This window comes from Neoarius graeffei, chromosome 9 (genome assembly GCF_027579695.1).
Source record: "Neoarius graeffei isolate fNeoGra1 chromosome 9, fNeoGra1.pri, whole genome shotgun sequence".
NCBI classification, from domain to species: domain Eukaryota; kingdom Metazoa; phylum Chordata; class Actinopteri; order Siluriformes; family Ariidae; genus Neoarius; species Neoarius graeffei.
Genome location: NC_083577.1, coordinates 6,841,004 through 6,865,848, shown reverse-complemented (window position 1 = coordinate 6,865,848; position 24,845 = coordinate 6,841,004). Strand labels below are relative to the sequence as shown.

The window sequence follows — 24,845 nt, the reverse complement described above, 5'->3', positions numbered from 1 at the left end:
ACCAAATCAGAACGATGATGCGCTAAATCGGTTCATAGATTGAAAATACTAAGGTTCTACGATCAGGTATTCGCCGCGGTGAGGGGAAAAAAAAAAAAAAAGGATGAAAACAAGGCGGTGATGTAACTGGGGACCCATCCAGTAATTGCGACGGATCAAAACAAGACCACGATTTGGTAAGAAAACGACTTTTGCTCTATTTCTGTTCAATATATTCATTATTTGAAACAATCCGACATACAAACCGATCGATCTGATTGTTTCTCGGCCCGTGCTTGTTTTATTCGGTCGTAGGCCGAGTGTCCGGGACTAACATCGTTTGTTGAATCGCGTCCTGCATCCTTTCCCCTTCAGTGAACGGCCGCCTCCTTGCACTCAAGGGCTATGATGCATTTCGGTATTGTCCTCCTCAGGATTCTTATTATTCTTCTGATTATTCTTCTTTTTCTTCAAGACTTGGTCATTCTTGAGGTGGCTCCCATGGGTGAAAATTCATGAAATTTGGTGCACACATCAGTCCCGGCCACTGCTACTCAGGGATAGATGCTTGGCATTGAGATTTTTGCCTGGTGTACGGTTTCACCCATCCATGTCAAATTTGGTAGGTGTGTGGAGAGCCCCAAGACGAACAAAATTGTAACGTACACTGTATTAGCCGTACTCAACAGGAAGGGAGTTGTGTGTTTTTTGACACGTTACATTTTGACATTCTCTTCCTAGGCGGTTTGTTGGATGCATGCCAGATTTTGTATCCTGGAGGTGCTCGGGCCCTTCATGGAAATATAGTTTGTGGCTATATTTTCATTTTGAAACAGAGCAAACCTCACTGCTCCTGTAGCACTGTTTACATTCAGCAGCGCAAGGAGACGGACTTCAGTTTATTTCCCCCTTCTCATAATCAAGTCAAAGTGTTGAACTAATACTAGCTTTAATATTCTTTCCTTTTAATAGAAAGTATTTCCTTAACTTCATAGTAGTTTACAGTCTGACACCTTTCTGCAACTTATTAAAAGGGAAAAAAAAAAAAAGGGTTCTTGCGAATAGGATGAACGTCGTTAACGTTCGTTTTCAGGGGCTCCTGCAGACAGTGTAACGGACGAGCCGGAAGCAGAGGAGTCGGTCGGGTTATAACGAAGTGTTGCGTAAACACTTCAAACTTTTGGTTTCAAGTGTTTATGCAAGGAGCCCACTGAGAAATTTTATTCACATTTGATCTGATAGCTACTTTCTCTAATACCCCTTTTCCACCAAATCAGTTCCAGGGATGGTTCGGAGCCAGTGCTGGTTCACAACTCGTTCAACTTGCGAACCAGCTGAGAACCAGCTTGCTTTTCCATAGCTCGCGGTGCTAAGGGAAGCCACGTCATTACGTCGCTGTATACGTCAGTTACGTCGCTACGCTTGCATAAACCTTGGCGCGAATATCGAAGCAAAAACAACACAGAAGAAGCAGCAGCAGCAACAATAATAATTAGTGCTGTCAAAGTTAACGCGATAACGCGTTAACGCGATCTCAATTTAATGCGATTAAAAAAAAAAAAAGTGCCGTTAACGGAAATTCTAATTTGGCCCTGCGAGTCACCCGTAGTTCCTGTTGAGGCTTGTCGCGCACTGCTTCAATAAGAGTATGTGTGAGTGATGGAGAAAGGCAGAGACATATAAACATCCTGGCCGCCATATTGGATGGGGCAAAGTGGAGATTCTTCACCCGTCTCTGGTATAGCGTCTAGACAGTAGCGGAGAATAAAGATGCCTCATTCATGTGCTGCGTTTAACTGTACCAACAGGTTTACCGTCCAAACGAGATCACATGGGATTACCTTTCACAGGTGAGACTGGAAAAATACTTTTCAATCCTGTTCCTTCAGTCTTCAGTTTCCCAGCTCAGCTCCACCGGGTAGGTGTAGAGTTATAAGCAGTGAGAATTAGAGAATACAGTGCCACACTATGATGAACGTTTTTATTTTTGTTATCTGTTTTTTTTCTTCTTTTATGGCAAATACTTCTCTTCAAAAGAAACTAATGAAGAGTAAAATAAAACTTATTTATTTTCACAGTGATATGCACTTTATTTTTCATCCCTTGGTTTTCTCATCTAATATGGAAGTTATGGATGTCAGTGGCTGTGACAAGACGTGTTATGCTCTGCAATAAAAAAAAAAAATTGGTACAAAGCAAGCCCATTCACTTTATGCTGATAAGAGAATTACAATGGTTTTTCATGTGACAAAAATGTGCGATTAAATTGCGATTAATCGCGAGTTAACTATGACAGTTGCGACATTAATCGCGATTAAATATTTTAATCGTTTGACAGCACTAATAATAATAATAATAAAAAATGACTTCGCATTTGTACAGCTGCTGCTTCTCGTCAATTAAAAATGGCGATCTTTCGCGGTCTTGTTGTTGGTCTTAACAACTCCGCCCCCCCTGCTGATGTAAGCGGTTCTTTCCTCTGGCCCAGCAGAGAGTTGGTGCTAGCCTGGAACCGGTTTTTCTAGCCCCAGAGCCAGTTCTTTGTCAGTGGAAACAGAAAACCCGGTTCCAAACTAAGCACTGGCCCCGAACCAGCCCTGGAACTGCTTTGGTGGAAAAGGGGCATCAGAAAGCAGAAACACAGCTTTCAGGTCTAAATCCAGGGTCAAAAATCATAAACGCTTCTATAAAATCAAGTATCGTAAAACAAACCTAGAAACTACAGTGAGATCATTAAACACACACACCTGGCTACATCCAGGATGACAAAACACCAAGTTCATATTATTTTTAGAGCTATGCTGAAAACCAAACATTACCACAAATGCCAGCCTGGATAAAAGAGAACTGTTAAAGAGATCAGCACACTGATCTCTCTCTCTCTCTCTCTCTCTCACACACACACACACACACACACACACTTAACTGAACGCATGGATTCAGAAGATTTTGCAACACTACATAACAGAAAAGTTGTGTATTTACAGGCAGACTAGTGAGGGCATGCAGGAGCGAGCCACAAAAACAAAAAACACACCCCGAGCAGTCTGTAGGTTAACCCGATACCACGTACGCAGTTACGGCCTTTGTTTTGTCCATCCTGATAATCTCCATGGATACAAACCAGATGGATATATCTGAATAAGGGATGTGAATTGGGACCCGTCCACAGTTGACTGAAGAGATATCCATCAGTGATGGTCTAGTGAACAGGGTCTTTCATTTCGGACACGGCCATGATTGACGGCGTGAACGTGGTCTACAGAGCAAACAGGGTGTGCAATTTTGGACACATCCATGATGGGCCTCTCTGATTGGATATGCGATTTACGACACTTCCATTAAGGAAGGGCATGTCTGATGGTGTTTACGTGGCCCATGCTGTGAACCGACTAACGGTAGTGAGACACTTGTCAGTCCCCCCCAGGATTCCGCGGGCCTTTTTTGTGATTGTTGCGGGCTAAAATGTCTGATGTTGCGGAGGGTTTTCCAAAAAATTGCGATGAAAGTTGCGGTGTTTTTTAGGTTTTTGTTGCGGGAGGAAGTGAAAGTTGCGAGGAGTTGTTGCAATTTTCTTTTTGTGATTAAAATTGAGTGATAAGTTATTACTGAAAAACTATTGATTAAAAAAACAAAGATGCTGAGAAATGGTCCTATAAACAACTTTACCAATATAAAAGATTACCAGGACTACAAAAACACAGAAAAATAGGCTTTACTGATCCAAATGCACCTGCTGGTTCAAAAGTTAAAGTGCATAGAACCTCACAGCACAACATGAAGTTACCTTAAAATATAATATAAATGCCTCAGCTTTCATGTAAGAAAAAAAACTATTAATACTAGTACTGTGTGCAGGCAGTCTCTCCTGAAGACTAAATTAAACTAATTATAAACTAATAAAATAAATGGCTCAGGCTTCATAGAAGAAAAAAAAACAATTTGAACAGAATCTCACAGTATGATGCTGAAGCTGCCTAAACAATGGAAAATAAAATACCATTTTGGCAAAAATGTTGGCATCCATTAATTTCTTGTATTAAGTAAAAAAATAAAGTGCACACAGTCCTTCACTGTAAACACAACACTTTCAGTAACAGAATTTAAGCCTATATAAACACTGACTCGCACATGCAGTGTTGCCAGATACTGCTGACGTTTTACAGGTCAAAATATGTTCAAAACCCACCAAAATGCACTTAAAACCGCCCAATCTGGCAACAATGCGCACATGCTGCTTCTCTTGAACGTATACACGGAAGTAAGCAGTGTTGCCAGATACTGCTGACGTTTTCCAGCCCAAAATATGTTCGAAACCGCCCAATCTGGCAACACTGGAAGCAAGGCGGAAGGTAGTTTGTCGACGTCACCTCAAGACGACACCAACAATTGGTCAAATTTGTGGGAAAGTTGTGGTGATTGGATATAATTGCAACACCGCCCTGAATTCGCGGGGATTGGTTGAATTTGCGTTGAAGTTGCAAATCGCAACATCGCGAAATCCTGGAGGGTCTGACTTGTGATGGTCTGTAAGTGGCCTATACTGTGAATAGGGGATGTCAGAGTTGGGACACAGCCACTAAACTTGATGCCGAGACATCTGTGGTGGTCTTTATGTGGCGTATATCGTGAATCACTTGAGAGATGTTAACAGTGGATGCTCATGCAGCCTTGACAGAGAATAACGTGTGAATTGGGACACGCCCACGCTGGCCGTTTGTTGAGGTATTGATGTGGCCTATGTACTGAACTCGGAGTGGAAGTTATAAGCCATCCACAGTGTCCCTTATGACGTTTAGGTGGCCTATGTAGTAAACGGAGTGTGTGATGGGACAGGGCCACAGTATACACACTGCAAAAAATAAAAATCTTAGGAAGTTTATTTGCCCATTTTCAAGTCAAAACATCTCGCCACCCTTATAAGACATAATTGCCCAACAAGCAAAACCTCATTCCATGTCCCAACAGCCAGCCGCTGTGTCCGGGGATCAGGTCGTCGAGGCCCCTGCCTTCGACTGCCACCCAATCCACATTGCACCAAACCCCTACTGCTACCTCTGTGGGTGGTGAACCCACAGGAGGTCGGGCCCACGTCACCTCTTCGGGCTGAGCCCGGCCGGGCCCCATGGGCAAAGGCCCGGCCACCAAGCGCTCGCATACGAGCCCCAACCCTGGGCCTGACTCCAGGGTGGGGCCCCGGCTGCGTCCTACCGGGCGACGTCACGGTCCTGGATTTTTTCTCCATAGGGGGTTTTTGGTGAACTGCTCTTGGTCTGGCCTGTCACCTAGGACCTGTCTGCCTTGGGAAACCCTACCAGGGGCATAATGCCCCCGACAACATAGCTCCTAGGATCATTCAAGCACACAAACCCCTCCACCACAATAAGGTGGCAGTTCTAGGAGGGAGGGCAGTTCTAGGTTGGCTTCTTCAAACCAGGACCTTCAGCATGCACTGGGGCGGTTTGCAGTCGAGTGTGAAGCGGCTGGGATGAGAATCAGCACCTCCAAGTCCGAGGCCATGGTTCTCGACCGGAAAAGGGTGGCTTGCCCTCTCCAGGTTGGTGGAGAAGTCCTGCCTCAAGTGGAGGAGTTTAAGTATCTCGGGATCTTGTTCACGAGTGAGGGAAGGATGGAGCGCGAGATCGACAGGCGGATCGGTGCAGCCTCCGCAGTGATGCGGTCGCTTTACCGGTCCGTCGTGGTGAAGGAGCTGAGCCAAAAGGCGAAGCTCTCAATTTACCGGTCGATCTATGTTCCGACTCTCACCTATGGTCATGAGCTTTGGGTAATGACAGAAAGAACAAGATCGCGGATACAAGCGGCTGAAATGAGTTTCCTTCGCAGGGTGGCTGGGCGCTCCCTTAGAGATAGGGTGAGAAGCACAGTCACTCGGGAGGAGCTCGGAGTAGAGCCGCTGCTCCTCTACATCGAGAGGAACCAGCTGAGGTGGCTCGGGCATCTTTTTCGGATGCCTTCTGGACGCCTCCCTGGGGAGGTGTTCCAGGCATGTCCCCCCGGGAGGAGGCCCCGGGGAAGACCCAGGACACGCTGGAGGGACTATGTCTCTCGGCTGGCCTGGGAACGCCTCGGTGTTCTTCCCGAGGAGCTGGCCGAGGTGTCTGGGGAAAGGGAAGTTTGGGCTTCCATGCTTAGACTGCTGCCTCTGCGACCCGGTCCCGGATAAGCGGAAGAAGACGAGGCAAAACCTCATTTAGCTAGAAAGGCTAGTTTTTAGACAGTCCATCTTGAAAATCTTGTATAGACAAAAATGTCTTGAAAAAGTCTTATTTGGAGCACCTTTGAAAATAAAACAAGTAAGTACATTTTGGACATTTGTCAAATGCGGTTCATCTTGTTTCAAGAAAAAAAAAAAAGTATGCTTGTTTTGGGAATAAATGAACTTTACTGAAATCTTTGAATCTAGTGCCCCCAAAATGCATTGTTGCTTTGGCGTTGTGTAAGCACCAAGTCAAAATGCGTAGATGTTTGGTCACCTTGCATATCTTTAGTTTACTGCGAGTGTTTTCTCAGTCATTCAGAGTGAGCTCCTTCTAGATGCTGTACAGACTCTAGACCAGACAAGTGCCTTCAAAAAGGCTATGAGTGAGTGGAGGCGGTTTAGTGAGGGCTTTTTGGAATGCTGGGAGTTAAGTTCAGTGGGGTTTTTTGTGCCTGATCTTGTAAACCCCTCGTACACATGAATAGTCAGTGCCCCCAAAATGCACTGTTGCTTTGGCGTTGTGTAAGCACTGCAAGTCAAAATGCGTAGACTTTTTTTTTTTTTTTGGTGCCTGAGGTCCTGGGGAAGTGGAATCTTAAGAGATGTTTTAATGTTTGAATGTTGAAATGGGAAAAAAAAATAAACTTGCTGCAATGCTACACGTGTCGTCAACTTGATTCAAGATAGTCTCTGGTCTCATATCTAGAGTATTTTACTAATTACAGGTCACAAAAGGAGAATCTTTTAAGCTAGCAATGCCGAGTTGTAGAATTTAACAATCCTAATATTAGTATATTTATCTTAAATTCAGTTTTTACTGCTAAGACTTTGTCATGAATTTAAGTGAAATACCCTTAAAATGAAATAAATAAAAATGACTTGAATGGCTAAATGTAAGAAGTACGATCTTGTTATAAGGATTACTTTGAGTTAATCAGATCTCGCATAATAAGTTCCCCAATCTTATTTTGGAATCATTTCATCTAAAAACAGGTTAGATTTTTCATCTTACTTTAAGAAATCTTACCAAGTCAAATTTGAGTAGTTCCATTGGCAGATTTTTTTTCACCTGATTCAAGCAAATATGCTTCGTTTTAATCTTTTATTTCTTATTTTTGAAAGGCCTTTTTTTGCAGTGCATTGGTATACTGTGTGGTATAGTGTGTGATTTGGGACACGTCCTCGAGCAATGTTTTTGATGGTATTTATGCACCCTTTACAGTGAACGTGTGAGATTTGGGACATGTTTATGCATGCTATACAGTGAAGTGTGCACGAAATTTGTCATATTACCCACAGTGTACATTTGGGGTAGTGTTTATGAGCCCTATACACTGAAGAGGGTGTACAATTTGGGACACAGCCACAGTGGACGTTTGTGATGGTGTGTTTAAGTGTGAGAGAGATTTGGGACACATCCACGAGGGATGTATATGAAGGTCTTTGGCCCAATCCCAATTCTAATTTCTACCCCTACCCCTCCCCCTTCCCCTCCGCCTTCCCCTTGGCCCTTCCCCTTGAAACTGAGCTACAAGGGATAGGGCTTGAAATTCAACCCTTACGTATTGGGATAGCCCTTCAACGATCGCATACGTCATCGCGTACCTCCGTCAGCGTTTACGTTAGCAAAACGTGACCAAATGCGTCATTGGCTGCGACCAGCCGCTACAGTCAGAGCCAGAGCCAGAAATCTCTGCTGGCAGGGTGTGATTTGTTAACTAACACCACTGAATGGGATATCTTTGGCGCTTCGTGCACCACATCCGACAGAATGAGGTGTCAGAACACTCATGTAAACAATAAAAGCGAGAATAACAGAACAAAACGTACGCAGTCAAGCAACCGAAAACAATACTCACTCCCAAAGCTTTTTAGCAGCAGCTTGGATTTCAGAAATCGCTGCTCATTCTCAGCTCGAAAGCGAATCAAGCGGCGTGTTTCCTCTGGATAACAACTTAAAACACGTAAATAATGGAGAAAATACATTTATGACAATCTTTCGCCGCGGGAACTGCCATCTTTCTGAAATCCGCATGAAATCTCGCTGAAATCCGCATGGCATTGTGGGAAATCACTCAAACCCCTTCGTTCGGAGTCTGCTCCAGGAAAATCTCCGTTTGGAGGGGTACAGAAGCCCTACGCCTTCCCCTACCCCTCCGCGTTAACTGGGATTGGGATGCCCCTACCCCTTCACGTGAACGCGCAAAATGGAGGGGAAGGGCCAAGGGGTTGGTCCAAGGGGTGAAATGGGATTCGGCCTTTATGTGGCCTATTTAGCAAACAGGGTATGCGATTTGGACACGCCCACAGTGGACTGGCAATGATAAAACGTGTGCATGTGTTTGTGGTCTAGATTGTGAATAGTGGACAGTGTACGATTTGGGACACGCCCACAGTGAACTAATAGTGAGAAAACTGCATTAATGTTTATGTAGTCCTCTGCAGTGAATAGGATGTGATCTCTGGGACACGCCCACAGTGAGTCATAATAGCGAGCCAGTTGTGATTGTGTTTTAGCTGGAGGGGGGCACACACCTGCATGAACACTTTTCCAATGATGACATCATCGTCATCCTTGAAGACCGTGCTGAACACGACAGTCACACGATCCTTCTTCGCCTCCATGTACCTGAAACCAGAGAGGAAGGAGAAATGCTGAGGAGACACAACCAAGACCAGGACGAAATTATGCCTCGTCTGGGAAAAATCCATTAACCATGATGTAAAACCGTCCAATCTTATCTCCACCACAAACAGACGATGCACAGCGGTGACTCTTTTGACTTTATACTCGTATATATTCAGGTCGGTCGGGTCACCTACATGGACTCGTCGTCTCTGTAATGGACGACGGCTCTCTGCTCGCCCTCGCGACCTTCCTCCTGGAACTTGAAGTATTTTTCAAACACAGATGCGAAACAGTTCCTCTTGAGCATGCCCGCCTGGTGGATCACCTCCTCTTTATTGGCTGGCAGCACATCCAGGTCAAAGAGCAGAGACACGTTGTAGCCTGAAAAAGGGGGGAACAAAAACAAAACCCTGTAAATATTCCACAAAATGGCAGGAAGATTTCACACTGAGCTGGAAACTCAAACCCAAAAAACACTGATGTTTTAATGGAAAAAAATATGAGACTTGATCCTACATCACCAGCTTGGAAACAAAACAAAACAAAACTAGCTGATAGATTTACCATCTTCTGCTGGCACCAGGAAGTTTCCATAGACCCTCTTCAGCAGCTGAAACCAAACACAGCAATATTACAGTTAATACATTTCACAGCAATTTTGATAACAGATTTACGTTGTACCGATTTTGCCGCCGCAAGTACAATCCCACATCATAAAGGCTAATCTTTGGTGGACGTCAGCGGTCTTAAAGTGCTGATGACACGAACATGATTCTATGCAATTTCTTAAATAAACTATACAACATGGCAAACGTTAGATTTCTGTTATAATTACGTGAAAAGAAGCTGTTGTTACGCAAATATCCAACTTTTAATTGCACAGCGCAAGAAAACTGGGTCCGTGGCTCGCGGCCATGTTGTGACGTCAGCGGGAAAACACGCTGCGGTTCACTGGCTGTTCTACTCTGGTTCTACTCAATGGAAATGGTGCATGAAAACGCCAGTGAACTCTCTAGTGCTAGCTCTTCCTCTTCTGGGAGTCTAGAATTGTGTTGATCTCTTCCGAATAGAATCTATGATAGCCTACCCTCTTTACCCTTTGCCTCTCGTTGCTAGGCGGCAGTTACATGAAAGCCGCAAGCTTTCACAAGCAAATACATGACTGATATCACGCCGACTTTATGATTATCATGTAGAATCTATAGCTCTACGTACCTTTATCTTATGTCGTTTCACAACACACGTTCTGACAGGAGGACTGTCTTTGGATCCGGCATAGCTACTAGTAGACCCCCTCCGGAATACTGGCAGTGTTGCCAGATTGGGAGGAATCCCGCCCACTTGGGCGGTTTCAAGTGCATTTTGGTGGGTTTTGAACATATTTTGGGCTGGAAAACTTCAGCAGTATCTGGCAACACTGGTGTCTTCATCCACGTTGTTTTCCCGGCGCTTGGTGATGCCATGACAACCGGGAAAAGGAAGTACATTTTCACGTATGCGCATATTTCATTTCCGCATTATTACTATCGTATAGCACGGTCGCAAAAACTGCCGTGCGAACACAAGTGGGGCTGCACCGGTGCTAACACGCTTCTCTCTAGTAAGCAGGTTTGTGACGTGTGAACGCTCCACAAAATTTACACCGGTGTAAGATATATCACAACAAAATACATCGGTGCAGCGCTGATGCAAATATGTGCCGTGTGAACACCCCTTTAGAACATATAACGTGACCACCTCACCAGTGGCTGATTTTGTACCACTGTGACCAAAGACAGCCACCATTGCAGCAAACGTCCGAAAATTTTCATTTTCATTTTAAAAATCTCAAAAGTATGAGGAACAACACTTATCTAAAACCCACCAAAAGAAAGATGGTGACAAAACTCCTTGGACGGCTCCAAATACAGCAACGAGAAAAATACGCAAAACGTATCGGAAAAGAGCAGCAGTTTGTTGAATTGAGGCTGCATTCAGACGGGACAAAAAGGGATATCGCTAGCTATACGTAGCTAGCTAATTAGCACGCAAATGCTCAGGTTGTTTTTTCAAATTACGACAACGATTTCCAATTTTAAGAGCTACAAACCTATCTCTGTGCACCTTCAGTTGTAGGTACAGGATACAGATTTGTCGTATAATCGGATATTAAGAACACGTTAACGCTTGTCGTGGAAATTTCTAATAAACACTTCAGAACGCTTAACAGTCGTCTTTTCAGTTATTTATTGCAGTAAATCATACAAAGGTACCGTATATAAAAAAGGAAAGAAAGAAATTAAAGCAAAACATCACTTCTAGTGATGCGAGAGTGCGCACGCGCTCTCCGAGTTGTTTTAGTGGCTGCTATCTATTATACTCTAAAGGCATTCGCTTACTGCTTGCATCTTCACGTGATCGGCTCAAGAATTTCTATGAAGCTTTGTTCAAGCGTGCACCTGCCGTGCAGGCGGATGCGTAGTTATGAGAACTCAGGCACCCTGCTTATCACCACCGAGGTCAGGAAAAGGTGGTTACATCATGAGAAGATGCAAGCTAGGACGAACTCAAGCACGCTGCTCATTACCACCAAGGCCACAGAAAAGCGATTACAACATACGAAAAAACATCTCTCTCAGTATATTAGGCCACTTGAGCTCAACACAGAATAGGAATGTTCATCCATTAAAATTCCCTCACATGCTTTACAGGGTTCTGCAAAGATATCACTGAAATCATCTTGTACAGGGTGGCGAGTAATAATCGGAAAAGACCGATGAAGTTGATGATCCTCATTAACCAGCGTGGTCTGGAAATCATTTCATGCAGAAAACAGCACGCATAAAAAAAAAAACAGTAATTTTATTTTTTTTTAAAGTGCATATCCTGGACCAATTTTGTTTCGTTTTTTTTTTAATATATATGAAAGAATGTCCCTTTACACACTCATCCAGAAGGGTAATTTTGCACAAGGTCATCTGTCTATAGCAGAAAAGAAAAAAATAAAACGCGTCTGAAAAAATCCCAAGGGAGTCTGGAGCCAGATTCGTGACGTCACCTGCGGAAGCGCCAGCAGGCTGCGCGAGCTTGCACGGTTTCAGTGCACAGCCTGTGTACACCAAGTTTAGCAGCGAGCGATTTAACCCATGGATTCATCCATCAATGCTCATCTATCTATTGTTACATAAATCTTTTTTTTTTTTTTTTAAAGTGCATATCCTGGACCAATTTTGTTTTGTTTTTTTAAAGGGGTACAAAATATAATATACACGGTTGCTGATGTGACAAAGTAACGTATTCTTAAGTATTCTATCAAATTTATATACTAGAAAACAACGAAATATCTTGGTAATTGTAAATATAATACTTTATACGCTAAACCGCACAAGAGTCGCCATTTTTAAAAGACCGTGACGTCAGCGCTACCCACTGCACTAGCGGAACTCTCCGAAATAGAGGAGATAAGCGTGTAATCATGGCGTCGGGCGCATCAAGTGAAAGCGACAGCTCTGTCGAATCATACGAAGAGATCCCGCAAGACACACTGCAAGCAGGCTATGGCTTAGAAGGGTACCAGTTTGAACCTAGGAGAGGTACTCTCGACTCCGGTGATGAAGAAAGAAGAGAAGAAAGCTCGGATGACGGCGAGGATGAGACTGATGCTGACCATGGGCGTGGCGAGCGTGGGGCAGAGCGTCTGCGTGCAGGTGACACGGCGTGGTGCTCGTGCGGAAAATGTAACGTGGAGTTGCTCACGAGTCCAGCAGAATTTATTTGCTGCAATGAGATAGGCGCCAGTCACCCGTGGACTTGCGAAATCGTCGCAGGAGGCAGAAACGGGTATTTCACACGTGCTATTCCCAACCTCAATGAGCCAACACAACTGGGCACATACATACGTCATGAGTGTTACGCAGAGAAAATGAACGTGCATTCTGATTGGATAAAATTAATATCATGGCGGGCTGTTCAAACTGCGGAAATAGTTTGCTCGAGCTACTTTCAAAACACTATAACTTTTCAACCTTAGAACAAAAAACTTTTGTAAGTCTTGAATAAGGTTCATCAATGTGTGTTTTATTGTTATATTTACTCTCTATATTGCCCTCTGTTCCCCTTTAATATATATGAAAAAATGTCGCTTTACACACTCATCCAGAAGGGTAATTTTGCACAAGGTCATCTGTCTATAGCAGAAAAGAAAAAAATAAAACGCGTCTGAAAAAATCCCAAGGGAGTCTGGAGCCAGATTCGTGACGTCACCTGCGGAAGCGCCAGCAGGCTGCGCGAGCTTGCACGGTTTCAGTGCACAGCCTGTGTACACCAAGTTTAGCAGCAAGCGATTTAACCCATGGATTCATCCATCAATGCTCATCTATCCATTGTTACATAAATCATATTTTTTCTAATTACTATTATGTATTTATATATTTCTTCATTTCGAAGAGTACTGGCGACTAGGAGAAAGATTTCATAAGCTACACACATGGAATCGGCCAAGCAGGGCTGTGTATACATTTAATGTGTTTGACGGATCCCAAGATCTCAAGCCCTGACACGCCGTATATCCCTTGAGACACGTGAAGTAAAATGTAAAGAAAACGCGACCTTGGGCGCTGTGTGAGACGGCTGCCTCTCCAGTAGCTCTGTAACCTCTTTTTTTTTTTTTTAACTTTTCTGCTCTTCTTACGAAGACAGTATATGTTTTTCTTCATATCCCATGGATATTTTTAACTTTAACACGCAACCAGGAGCCAGTTTTCTCGCTTATTCGAGAGAGGAGCTGCTGGCCCTGTAAACAATGGGACGAGCCGGGATACGACACCCCGTCCCGGCTGAGCTGAGGAGGAAACCCAGGGGCTACGAAGCCGGGGCTAAGCTAAAGGCTAGGAGAGCAACTTATTTATTTTTACGGAGACATGGCTAACACAGCTTGTACCGGATGCTAACGTGGACCTGCGGGGATTCACTGCTGTGAGAGCCGACAGAGACACTAAAGCATGCGGGAAAAGCAAAGGTGGGCGACTCATGATTTACGTGAACAACCGCTGGTGTAACCCGGGACATTCCTCCGTAAAGACAGTCTTATGTTGCCCGGACTTGGAGGTGCTAGCATCACCATCTGTGTTTTTTTTTTTTCCCCTCCGTGCTCTCACAGAAGGCGGTCGCATCTCTGCTCTCCTCTCCTCTTTTTCCTGCTTGTGTTCTTTGTTCGTCTCGTCTGCCTATACCTTTTTTTTTTTTTTTGAGAGACTCTCTCTGCATTGAATTTCTAAACTAAAAAAGCATGGATTTGATAAACTGGTCTCCCAACGAAATTGACACAGTTTCTGGGTTCGGGGGAACCCATCTGTCCTGCCGGAACGTCTGTGGAGGACACTGAAGATATCTACCTATTCGGAACCATGATAACAGGACTTTTGCTGATTGGATTAGGCATTGCCCTGGTATATCGAGGAAATCAGACAACAGTGACAGCTGTTCAAAGCCCCACAAAGCTGCCCGATGATTGGAGCGGTGGGCAAAGCTGTTGGCACTTGGACTGTGGACATTCAGAATTTAACCACAAAATGGTTGTCATCTCGGAGCAGCTTTCAACTTTGCAAGGAATACGTATTACGGAGACCAAATGGAATTGACTTGAACAGAATGGACGTAATGGACAGATATGGACGAGTGGTGTGGATGTGTAAAGACTGCGTCTGTTTGAAAGACTAAACAATATCTTATCGACATTCGGCTCCCTGAACAGCACCGGCCTCAATCAAGGCCGTTGCTGGGGCAACATTTCCCCCAGAAGGTCACTGCTGGAAGACACTCTCGCATTCCTTCCCCAATTTTCCACGGTCACTGTTTTTCACCCCCAGTGTGACGAGCGGGTGCGTGACCAGCACCGTTTGCATGGCTGCAGGAGCAGACGGCTGCTTGCTTGCGCTGGGTTACCTCTACCTCCTCCCCTCCTACCGCCTTTCCCCCCACCCCTGATTGCCCCCTCCTTCCCCCCCCTCAAGTCCCATGTTTCAAAGTGTACTTGTGTTATTGTGTGCTTTTGCGGAGGTTTTTAAATGCTCCCACACTGTACTCCTGATAGGAGCATAGTGGGGGGGGGGTTCTTTTTTCCTCATCTTTCCTTTTTTTTTCCTTTTCTTTTATCCCTGTCTTCCTGTCCTGTTCCCCCTCTGTAAGCACAGGTTGATGGTCAATTTCACTCGTAACAGTGACATTAAAGGGTTCATTCATTCATCCCTCCGATGGCAGACGCAGCCGCTGCATGTGAGAGGATTCACTCGGTCACAGCAAGGCTGCAGACACAGCACCCTCAGGCATTTATCATCATTTCTGGGGACTTTAAACACGCTACTTTAGCTGCTTTTTACCAGGCTGTGGACGGTATCTTTTTAATTTCCCTGAGGGAACCCTCCCAAAGGGATCAGCAAAGTTCTATCTAATCTAATCTAAGTGTATTATCGCCCAGCGCTTTCGTGTTGTTTACTTTTGTGTGTGAATAAACACATTATCCGTGTACCACACAAACACAGGAACACCTAATTTACAGTATAGTCTCTGTTGTTTCTTACCCTGGCAACAGTCAACTTGTGAATCGCTGATTTTCTTGGTCTTTTTCTCGGCTTTGCTTTGGTCCTCAATTTCTGGGTGCCTCGCATGAAGCGCTCCCATTCAGTGGCAGCTCCTGAATTTTTTTTTTTTTTTGGGGGGGGGGGAGATTTTCCCCCGTTATGTCTACACGGACCATAAATGTCCACAGGACTGAAGTAAATTGACCTAGGTAGCAAGTCAACTGTTCTACAGAATGTTCTGTAAATAGATTTTGTACTTCAAACTCCATGACCAGCAAGAATTTTAGACTGTGCAACTTAACCCATTGACGCCGGATGCTGTGTCGCGCAACATTGCCCCAAATGCCGGTTGTTGCATAACGCAACATTGTTGATTTGTCATTATTTTCAAGACGCATGCCAGATTTGTTTTTTTTTTATAAAAATATGTGTTAGTGTTAATGCTGAATGAGCATGATCCAATAAAAGCAGAGAATTTTATCTTTTAAATGCAACTTATTTCATGTCTTTATGTGCTTCAGAGGCTGAGATATTGAATTTTTCATAGGCGTTTTCAATTAATTATTTTTATTTCAGAAAACCCTCAGGCAGATGGGGACCTTTTCTAAAAACTGGCTTAGGCATTTGCAGACGTTTTTTTGCAGGCGTTTCAGGCGTCAATGGGTTAAGGACAAACAGGAAAGTGCACTTACTGTAACAAAACAGTGTAAATATTTGGCTAACATAACAATAGCAGTTGAATAAATAGATGAGTGGATCTTTAGATCTTGCAATTACTGGTATTTACCAAGGATATTACCAAAGTGCTAACTCTCAGAGCAAAGTGTGGCAAATATAAAAATGCACATTGAAAACATCAAAAGTGAACGGATTCTGTGTGTGTGTGTGTGTGTGTGTGTGTGTGTGTGTGTGAGAGAGAGAGAGAGAGAGAGAGAGAGAGAGAGAGAGAGTCACGAAGTCAACCAAACCCAGAAAAACACCACGGTGACTGGAGCCCTCAGTTTCGTCTTTGCCTCGTAGAGCTAACTCGAACACTCCACAAAATTTCACGCATTGGATGAGCCGGTTTAATATGTGCCTGTTCTTGCTCACCTCATCGTTGTGGCGGCGAACTGCTAGCCTGTAGCCCTCATCCAGCTGTGTAGCGATGTTCACTCTCCCAAAAGCCGAAAATTTCAGGCAGCTGCCCATGTGAATCTTTGATGACTCATGTTTTTTTATTTTCTCCGACAAATGATGCATGTCCGAAACTCCAGTGACCGTCCAAGCAGTGTTGTCCGTGGAGCCCCTCCAGGGTGGGAAAGTAAGCAGGGGGAGCAGAAAACCGCTGAGGCGTCCTCGCAGCCAGCTCGCCAGGATTTGCGCTGGGACCATGTTGAAGTAAAACCTCGAGTATATGATTTCCCCCCCCTTTGTCGAAATTTGTTTTATGTTTAGATTTGGTCGAGGGGGGTCCAGCTTGTTTTGTTGCTAATTTAGCTCGATTTGATCGCTGACTAAATGGAACTTCTTTAAGGACCGCACTGAATTGCTTTCCGCATCCATCTCACCTCAGAAACTGAGCGGATCGAACGCAACTTTGCCGCGTTTCGCAGTGACGTAAGCATGTTAGTGCAAGCCCCCCCAGAACCCATAGAGATTGCATTGAAGTGTCAGTCAGGAGAAAAAAATATATATTAACATGGGACTCTATCAGTGAACTCTTGGGCGATTTTCAGCGTGACTGAAATTGCCCCAAAAGGGGCGGTACTCTAGAAGCAAGACCACCCTGATTGGACAATGATACCCAGAGACAGATTAAAATGGCCTTGAGCAGCACTGGTGAAAGTTTGTTTTAAAAAAAGAAAAAAAACTTTTTTTTTTCGTTTTGGCAGTGCATCGCCCAATCGCCCTTGCTCCCATTTCTCTCTCATTGTCCAGTCTTTTGGGAAACGATGAGTACTAATCCCATCATGATTGGTGTTGCTACACCCTCCTACGATGCATCTGTTAACCATTTTAATAATTACGTGATAACGTTGAAGAAATTTGCAGAAAACCACCAGGTCGTTTTCTCAAACAAACCAGCGCTGATGTAGGATTGAGAGGGAGGCGTCCCGCACGCGACGTCACGAAAATCAACGTTTCCCAGGAAATCCAAATGCCAAGTTTTTTCAGAGGCGGACCAATTCGCCTCAAACGGCTTGATTTCAACTGAATTTTTCCGGTGTTGCGCAAGGTAAAAAAAAATTTGCACAAAACGCGACAGAAATTTGACGGAAGTTTAATATAAAATAGGAGAATTACATTAATCTCGCTCCTGAATTTACCTGTGATATGCACTTTAATGTTTGAGGTTAAGGACATTTTCATGCTTCACATTAGCATGTTTTGTTTCATCTCCCCATTGCCACGAGCGTATCTGCAGCCCTTCGAAACATGTTCCAGCCTTCTATCGGTGGATTTTAGGTGAGCGTTGTATCAGCGCTTACACACACAACTTCGTCAGCTGTCTTCGGACATGAACATGTTCCATGACTGACGATCTCAACTTACGAATTATTTTCCGACACGCAATTTTATTATACGACACAAAAATTGTACGGTTTAAAAGAACCTGATGCTATACGAGTCATCTCATCAAAACACGCATTCAGAAAACGACAATATCCGGAATTCGACATTGGTTACGTCAACAGCAGATTCGGTTTAGATATTCCGAACTTACCATTTTCCGATTAAGACATCTGGAATATGCGGATATTATTCAGGAATCGCAGGAATCGCTCTTTGGACAGGTATACGGAACATTTGGAATGTGGATCAGGGTTTATATAGCAGTTTGCGACCCATAGCCTCTTGTCCGTTGATCCTCCGTAGAGCAATAAGGTTAGAAATCGCGTAGCTCTAGGACGTCTGTTCTATGTTCATCATCATGTAAAGAGGAATATTAGTGGAATATTCCCTTTCATTAGCCACATAAACGACTTCGTAGGAATAGCGTCTTTTTCGGAGTAGCAAAAAGCGGAATCTTTTGTGCGTGTAAACGGTGATTTTTAGTGTTGTGAATCTCAAAAAGGAAAGGATGCTAAATAAAACAAAAAGCAAAGGAAAACTAAGTAAATAGCATGCATTATAATCCATACAGGACATTTTTTCGATGGAATAAAAACGTGCTCTATTCCCTTCCAGCAGGTTTCATTCATTTGGTTCGATAGCATGCAATATTGTTCGCATATCGCTCATCCTACGTCACTCTACCCAATGGAGAATGAGTGTTGAATATGGTTTATGATACTGCATGGTCGTCAGGACATGATGTCACACGTCACAGACGCAAAACTTCCGTGCTAGCGAGTGACTGGGACAATTTATAAACAAACATGGCTGCCAGGTTTGCTTCGTTAAAAACGGAAGATTTTGAGAGAATTTTGAAAGAGAAAGATGCGTCGAACACCCGAAAGGAATGTGTATGTATTATAATAATAATAATAATAATAATAGCTTTTTTCGTGGTATATCAGACATATTCCATTCAGCTACTTGTCTTCAACTTGTTCAAAAATATTATGCTAACTGAATGGAATATCTCTGATATACCATGAAGAAAAGCCAGCCAATATTATTCAAATATGCGTGAAATTCCTGATTAACTTTTCATGCAGCATTTTTCCATCAACAAAATTTCTTCATCCTACAAGATTTCTACAAACGCAAACATTCTGGAAAACCACGAGTTGGCCTAGTGGTTAGCGTGTCCTAGGGCTGTGCGATATGGGAAAAAAATGAATATCCCGATACATTTTCTCCATTTCAGCGGCACAGTGGTGTAGTGGTTAGCACTGTTGCCTCACAGCAAGAAGGTCCGGGTTCGAGCCCCGTGGCCGGCGAGGGCCTTTCTGTGTGGAGTTTGCATGTTCTCCCCGTGTCCGCGTGGGTTTCCTCCGGGTGCTCCGGTTTCCCCCACAGTCCAAAGACATGCAGGTTAGGTTAACTGGTGACTCTAAATTGACCGTAGGTGTGAATGTGAGTGTGAATGGTTGTCTGTGTCTATGGCCAAGTTTACATTAGACCGTATCTGTCTCGTTTTCTTCGCGGATGCACTGTCCGTTTACATTAAACCGCCTGGAAACGCCGGGAAACGGGAATCCGCCAGGGTCCACGTATTCAATCCAGATCGTGTCTGGTCCGGTGCTGTGTAAACATTGAGATACGCGGATACGCTGTGCTGAGCTCTAGCTGGCGTCGTCATTGGACGACGTCACTGTGACATCCACCTTCCTGATTCGCTGGCGTTGGTCATGTGACGCGACTGCTGAAAAACGGCGCGGACTTCCGCCTTGTATCACCTTTCATTAAAGAGTATAAAAGTATGAAAATACTGCAAATACTGATGCAAATACTGCCCATTGTGTAGTTATGATTGTCTTTAGGCTTGCCATCCTTCCACTTGCAAGTGGTAAGTGATCTGCGCTGGGATCACACACACAGCGGCTCAGTCCCGAATCACTGCTCGTGCGCTTCACTCGCGCGCTCTGTGAGCTGCGCAGGGCCGGAGTGCGCACCCTCCAGAGGGCACTCGCTGTTCAGGGCGGAGTGATTTGGAGCGCAGGATGCCTGCGGAGCTGAGCGTATCCGTGTATTGGTGTTGCTGTGTGCACGCGAATCGTGTATTGGCGTTGCTGTGTGCACGCTAATCGTTTTAAAAATGTTAATCTGATGATCCGCTGATACGGTCTAATGTAAACCCCACCTATGTGTCAGCCCTGTGATGACCTGGCGACGTGTCCAGGGTGTACCCCGCCTTTCGCCTGTAGTCAGCTGGGATAGGCTCCAGCTCGCCTGCGACCCTGTAGAACAGGATAAAGCGGCTAGAGATAATGAGATGAGATTTTCTCCATTTCACGATACACATCCCGATATATTTAAATCTCCTCTAAAGGACCCCATGAAATCTAACTTTTACTCTTTACTGTTTTCACTACAATCCCTGCAGATTAAATAACATTCTTGGTTAACTTTACAGGTGGTTTTCAACAACACATTTTACATTTTCATGTTGGTGATTAATCACAATTGAATTGAAATAAGACTATTTTTATTCAACAAAGATGTGGCACAAACTGCAAAAACAATCTTGAAAATTGCAACAAAGGGGCAACACAATACAGAGCTGCTCAGAGCTCAAACCAATAAAGTGCAGCTCAACACTGAGAGACATTTAGCCTAAATAAGAAAAGTGCTCTTTCATTAAATTATTTTAAAAAAAAAATAGATCTCCAAGCTATTAACCTGACTACTGAGAACCACTGGAACATTCACAACAGAGAGAGAGATTGAGGGAGAGAAGAGAGAGATCTGCAAAACATTTTTCTCTTTGCACACTTTTGAACTGAGTGTTTTCTGGCTCCGCCTCTCAGATGTGTAGAATTCCGGCTGCTGCCTTTCGTGATGACAGGGTTTTTTGCACGCTTTACAAACTGGCATTTTCTGTTCCACGTCCTCCTCGCGATATCGAAAAAATGCCAGATGACTGACCCCTTACTAGTTCTTTTAGGAACCAGTTCGTCCGCTTCCATTTTTAATTTGTCGCTGAAATTGCCAGAGCTTACACGGTAACCTATCCAGCACCAGCGATTGCACGGACTGAGTCAGCGCTGTAAACCGAAACTAGAAAATCTTCCCGCCGGCAGTGTTGCCAGATACTGCTGACGTTTTCCAGCCCAAAATATGATCAAAACCCGCCAAAACGCACTGAAAACCGCCCAATCTGGCAACACAACCAAAACTAGAAAATCTTCCCGGAAGTTCCTTTCAGCACCGAGATGTCGCCCGGGATTGGTTGGCGAGTGCGTGACGTTATTGTTTTCTTTACCCTTAGGCAGCCTCTCGCGTGACTGCCTGAAGGACAGGGAGAAAACCACCGGGAAAGGTTTTAAACAAACACGAAACGAACGCAAGTTGGAAGATGACCATAAAATACTCGATAGTTATGATATAATAATTTTATGTATCGCACACAGAATTTTCGGCGACATATCGAGTATATTCGATATATCGCACAGCCCTAGCGTGTCCGCCTTTCGGCCGGGAGATCGCGAGTTCTACTGGTGGTCAGGTCACACCAAAGACCAGCGTAAAAATGGTACCTACTGTCATCTGACGAGGCGCCGCGATACAGATGCGAGTAGGGAGCCAAACTCTCACGCTTAACAGAGGACCCGCCCCTCGCTATGTAATAGGCGAGAAGCTCAGGGCTACAGAAACGGAGATCGGCGCCGCCTGATGCGCCTTGTGGCATGGGAAGGACTTTGATTGAACATTCTGAACCAACAGCTTCAGCGTTTTGCAGTAAAATCGTGAAACTTTCAATTTTATCATGTCGCCTTCTGCACCAGAGCTGGACGCCATTGTTTCTCTTTGCTTCGTCTTCATGCAGGAGCTCCCACCTCACTGCTCTCTCCTCACAATTTGCATGCAGATTGCACACGCCATACCTGCGAACTCTGTCATGAAGCGTGGTTTGAATATTGATTTGCATTGTCTGGGAGCAGCGCACCACATCCTTCACGAGGAAGAAAAAAATAATAATCTCAGGGTGTATTCAGACCAGGATAGTTCGATAGTTCACTTGCTTTGGTCCGAACCAAATGTTTTTTTTATTTTTTCATTTTGGTGCGGTTCGCTTTCACACTGTACATTTTAGTAAGCGGACCAAAATCTGTCAACAAAGCCACGCGCCCTGAGGTCGTTCAGCTATTGGTCAGAGACGACACGCGCACAAAGCGTTAAGTTCAAAAGTAGTCACGGAGGCTTTCCGTGCTGTTATTCTTTTTAATGTCATCAACGCTATATGTTTTTTCCAGTTTTTACTGTTTTCACAATTGTGCGATTACTATGCTGTTGTACAAGTCATTTATCAACGACGACGACAAAGGGCAAGGCGGCTACGGAGGATAGCGCTGATGAGCGCACATAGTGTTGTGACTAGGACTGTAACGATACACCCAACTCACGATTCGATTCGTATCGCGATTTTTGACCCACGATTCGATACGCCCACGATTTTTTTTTTAATGTTTTTTTAAAGCACTAAATTTGACTTATTAACATTTACTTACTTACATTAACTATTTGATAACAAATAATTCAGACCACTGCAGAGAATGAGTAATATGTTTGCAAAAATGAACAAATGTATATCCAAAGATTGTTTTATTTCTCAAAATAATACTGTTGAGCCGGAAGCTCTGTTTTTTTCGGTTCTGAAAAAGTCATTTTTCCAAATCGTGTAAATCCGTTAAGATTTTTTTTTGGGGGGGGGGCCTCTCTCACTGTCTCACTCTCATAGGGCCAATGATTTTCTGTGATCGCGGAAAACAGATGGAAATTACGGAATTTTTATGGTGAAACATTGCTCGCGTGTCAAAATATAACTGCCGCAGAAGGCTTCCGCCCAAGCAGACATGCCTTCAGTGTTGCCAGATATTGCTAACGTTTTCCACCCCAAAATATGTTCAAAACCAGCCAAAAAGCACCTAAACCCGCCCAATCTGGCAACACTGCATGCCTTTCCGGTCAAGTGATTGTGATTGGCTTGTGGCACACCTAGCCAGCCAATGAGCTGCTTGTTTACAGATTCGCTCCCCGCGTCGCAACCAGAATGGCGACCGCTTAAAAGAAATGAATGCTCTGCCAGTGGCGAGTGTGGACGTTGCGTGACTCGCAGAAGATTGTCGCAGGTCGGCGAAAAAACGACTTACTAATAGATATAAAAAAATAAAAGGAATTTAAGTAAGTTTAAAATGTAATTTAAATAAAAAGTATTCATAAATTGAAGTTTGGAAGCGCCTCTGTTTTTGGGCTGAAGAGAAGTTTGAAAGGGTGTACCGCGATTCTGCCTTCTTGTATCGTGATACGGATCGTGGCTCTGCGTATCGCGATTTCGATTTGCATATCGTTACAGCCCTAGTTGTGACAGTTCTGGCTCTTCACGCAGTCGCTAGTACCGCCACTTTTTGAAAGAACATCCCTGAATTTAATGTAGGTCTGACGGAGTTTCTTCACTTTTAGCCGACATTGTTCTGGGGAGCGCGTGAACCCCTTCTCCTTCATTTTCTCACTGAATACAGCAAACACGTCGGCATTTTTGTGTGTTCTCTCCAAAAGCTCAGATATGTGGACGTCTGCCCATATATCCACAAGGGTATGCGTTTCTTCCTCGGCCCACGTTTGCCCCCTACTCATTTTTTGTACTCTGTAGTCTAGCCTACCACTGGTCTGAATGACTGAACGACTGTTGTACGGTTCCCTTGACAACCGAAACAGTGCTTGCCACTTTGCGGTGGAGTGTCAGGACTCTGTTTCCCATAATGCTCGACAAACGACGGAAGCTCCCGAGGTACAAAAAACTGTCGGATTAGGTCCGGTCTGCTTTCACACCTCCAAAAGTTCCGCACCAGGGTTCCTTTGGTCCGGACCGAGTCCGACCTTGCAGCTCGGTCTCGGTCCGCTTGTGTGGTCCGGACCAGAGTTCGGTGGTTTGTATTCAGACCGACCCAAAAGGTCCGGACCAAGGGAAATTTGGTTCGGACCAAACAACGTAGGTGTGAATACGCCATAAGTGTAAAACAGAACGGACTATCAGACCTTCAGCCACGCCTAATTTCCTTCAACTGCGTGTGCGCCCATGGAGTGAACTCGGCTGCTTGTCTTTTAAAAATAAATAAATTATTATTCTTTTTTTTTTTTTAAAGTGTGACTTCCTCCATCAGAAGAAGCGAGCCGGGACACTTCCTGTTGCGAAACCACACACTGATTTCTTTTAAAGTCCGAAAGATAACCTTCCTCTCGAAGAGGAACATGAAAAAAAAAAACAGGGCTGGTTTAACGTGTGAATATATTTACAGAGAGATCATCTGATCTGATAATCACTTCCTGATTAGTGTGTGTTTACATGATAGGAATGTTGAAGGCACATGAGAACACGAATACTAGGAGACAGAGGGAAGAGAGAAAAAAAAAAAAGTAAGCGTATTCCAGTGTTCTCATGACCGTACTGGTGATTGCTCAACTGCGACCACACCACTATTCTTCTCCTCATAAGTGGAGCTTGGCTTTAATTTTACACCACGACCGTTCGCACTTTGTATGAATAGCAGCTTATTTGACTGTTATTCAATATTTAATTACTCTCACGCACGCACACACAAATTATCCTACTTTTACTATTAATGTTCAGAGTTTAAGCGTTTTTGTGACCTTGGGTTGATCCAGAAGCCCAGACGCCCTCCATCACCATCATGATCGTTTCCTAGATGAGGGGGTGAAGTGTTAATCGCTGACCCCGTTCATGTTCCTGCTTTTGAGTACACTCGGTCTCATGATGTGCGTCAGTCATTTTGACAGCTGTTCATACAGTATTCTTAAGTTCTATATAACTTAACTCCTTTATGTATTAACGAAATGAGAAATCGAACAA

At 44.1% G+C, this 24,845-nt stretch overlaps 1 protein-coding gene across 1 annotated transcript in view; it reads right to left on the bottom strand.

The window, feature by feature from the left end:
• Positions 1-24,845, bottom strand: part of arpc2 (actin related protein 2/3 complex, subunit 2) — an 88,132-nt gene that overhangs the window by 24,017 nt on the left and 39,270 nt on the right. Inside the window, exons 4-6 of the mRNA XM_060928988.1 lie at positions 9,393-9,438; positions 9,023-9,209; positions 8,735-8,828 (exon numbers count right to left, since the gene is read on the bottom strand). Coding sequence (XP_060784971.1) covers positions 8,735-8,828; positions 9,023-9,209; positions 9,393-9,438 — 327 coding nt within the window. The remainder of the gene's footprint in view (positions 1-8,734; positions 8,829-9,022; positions 9,210-9,392; positions 9,439-24,845) is intronic.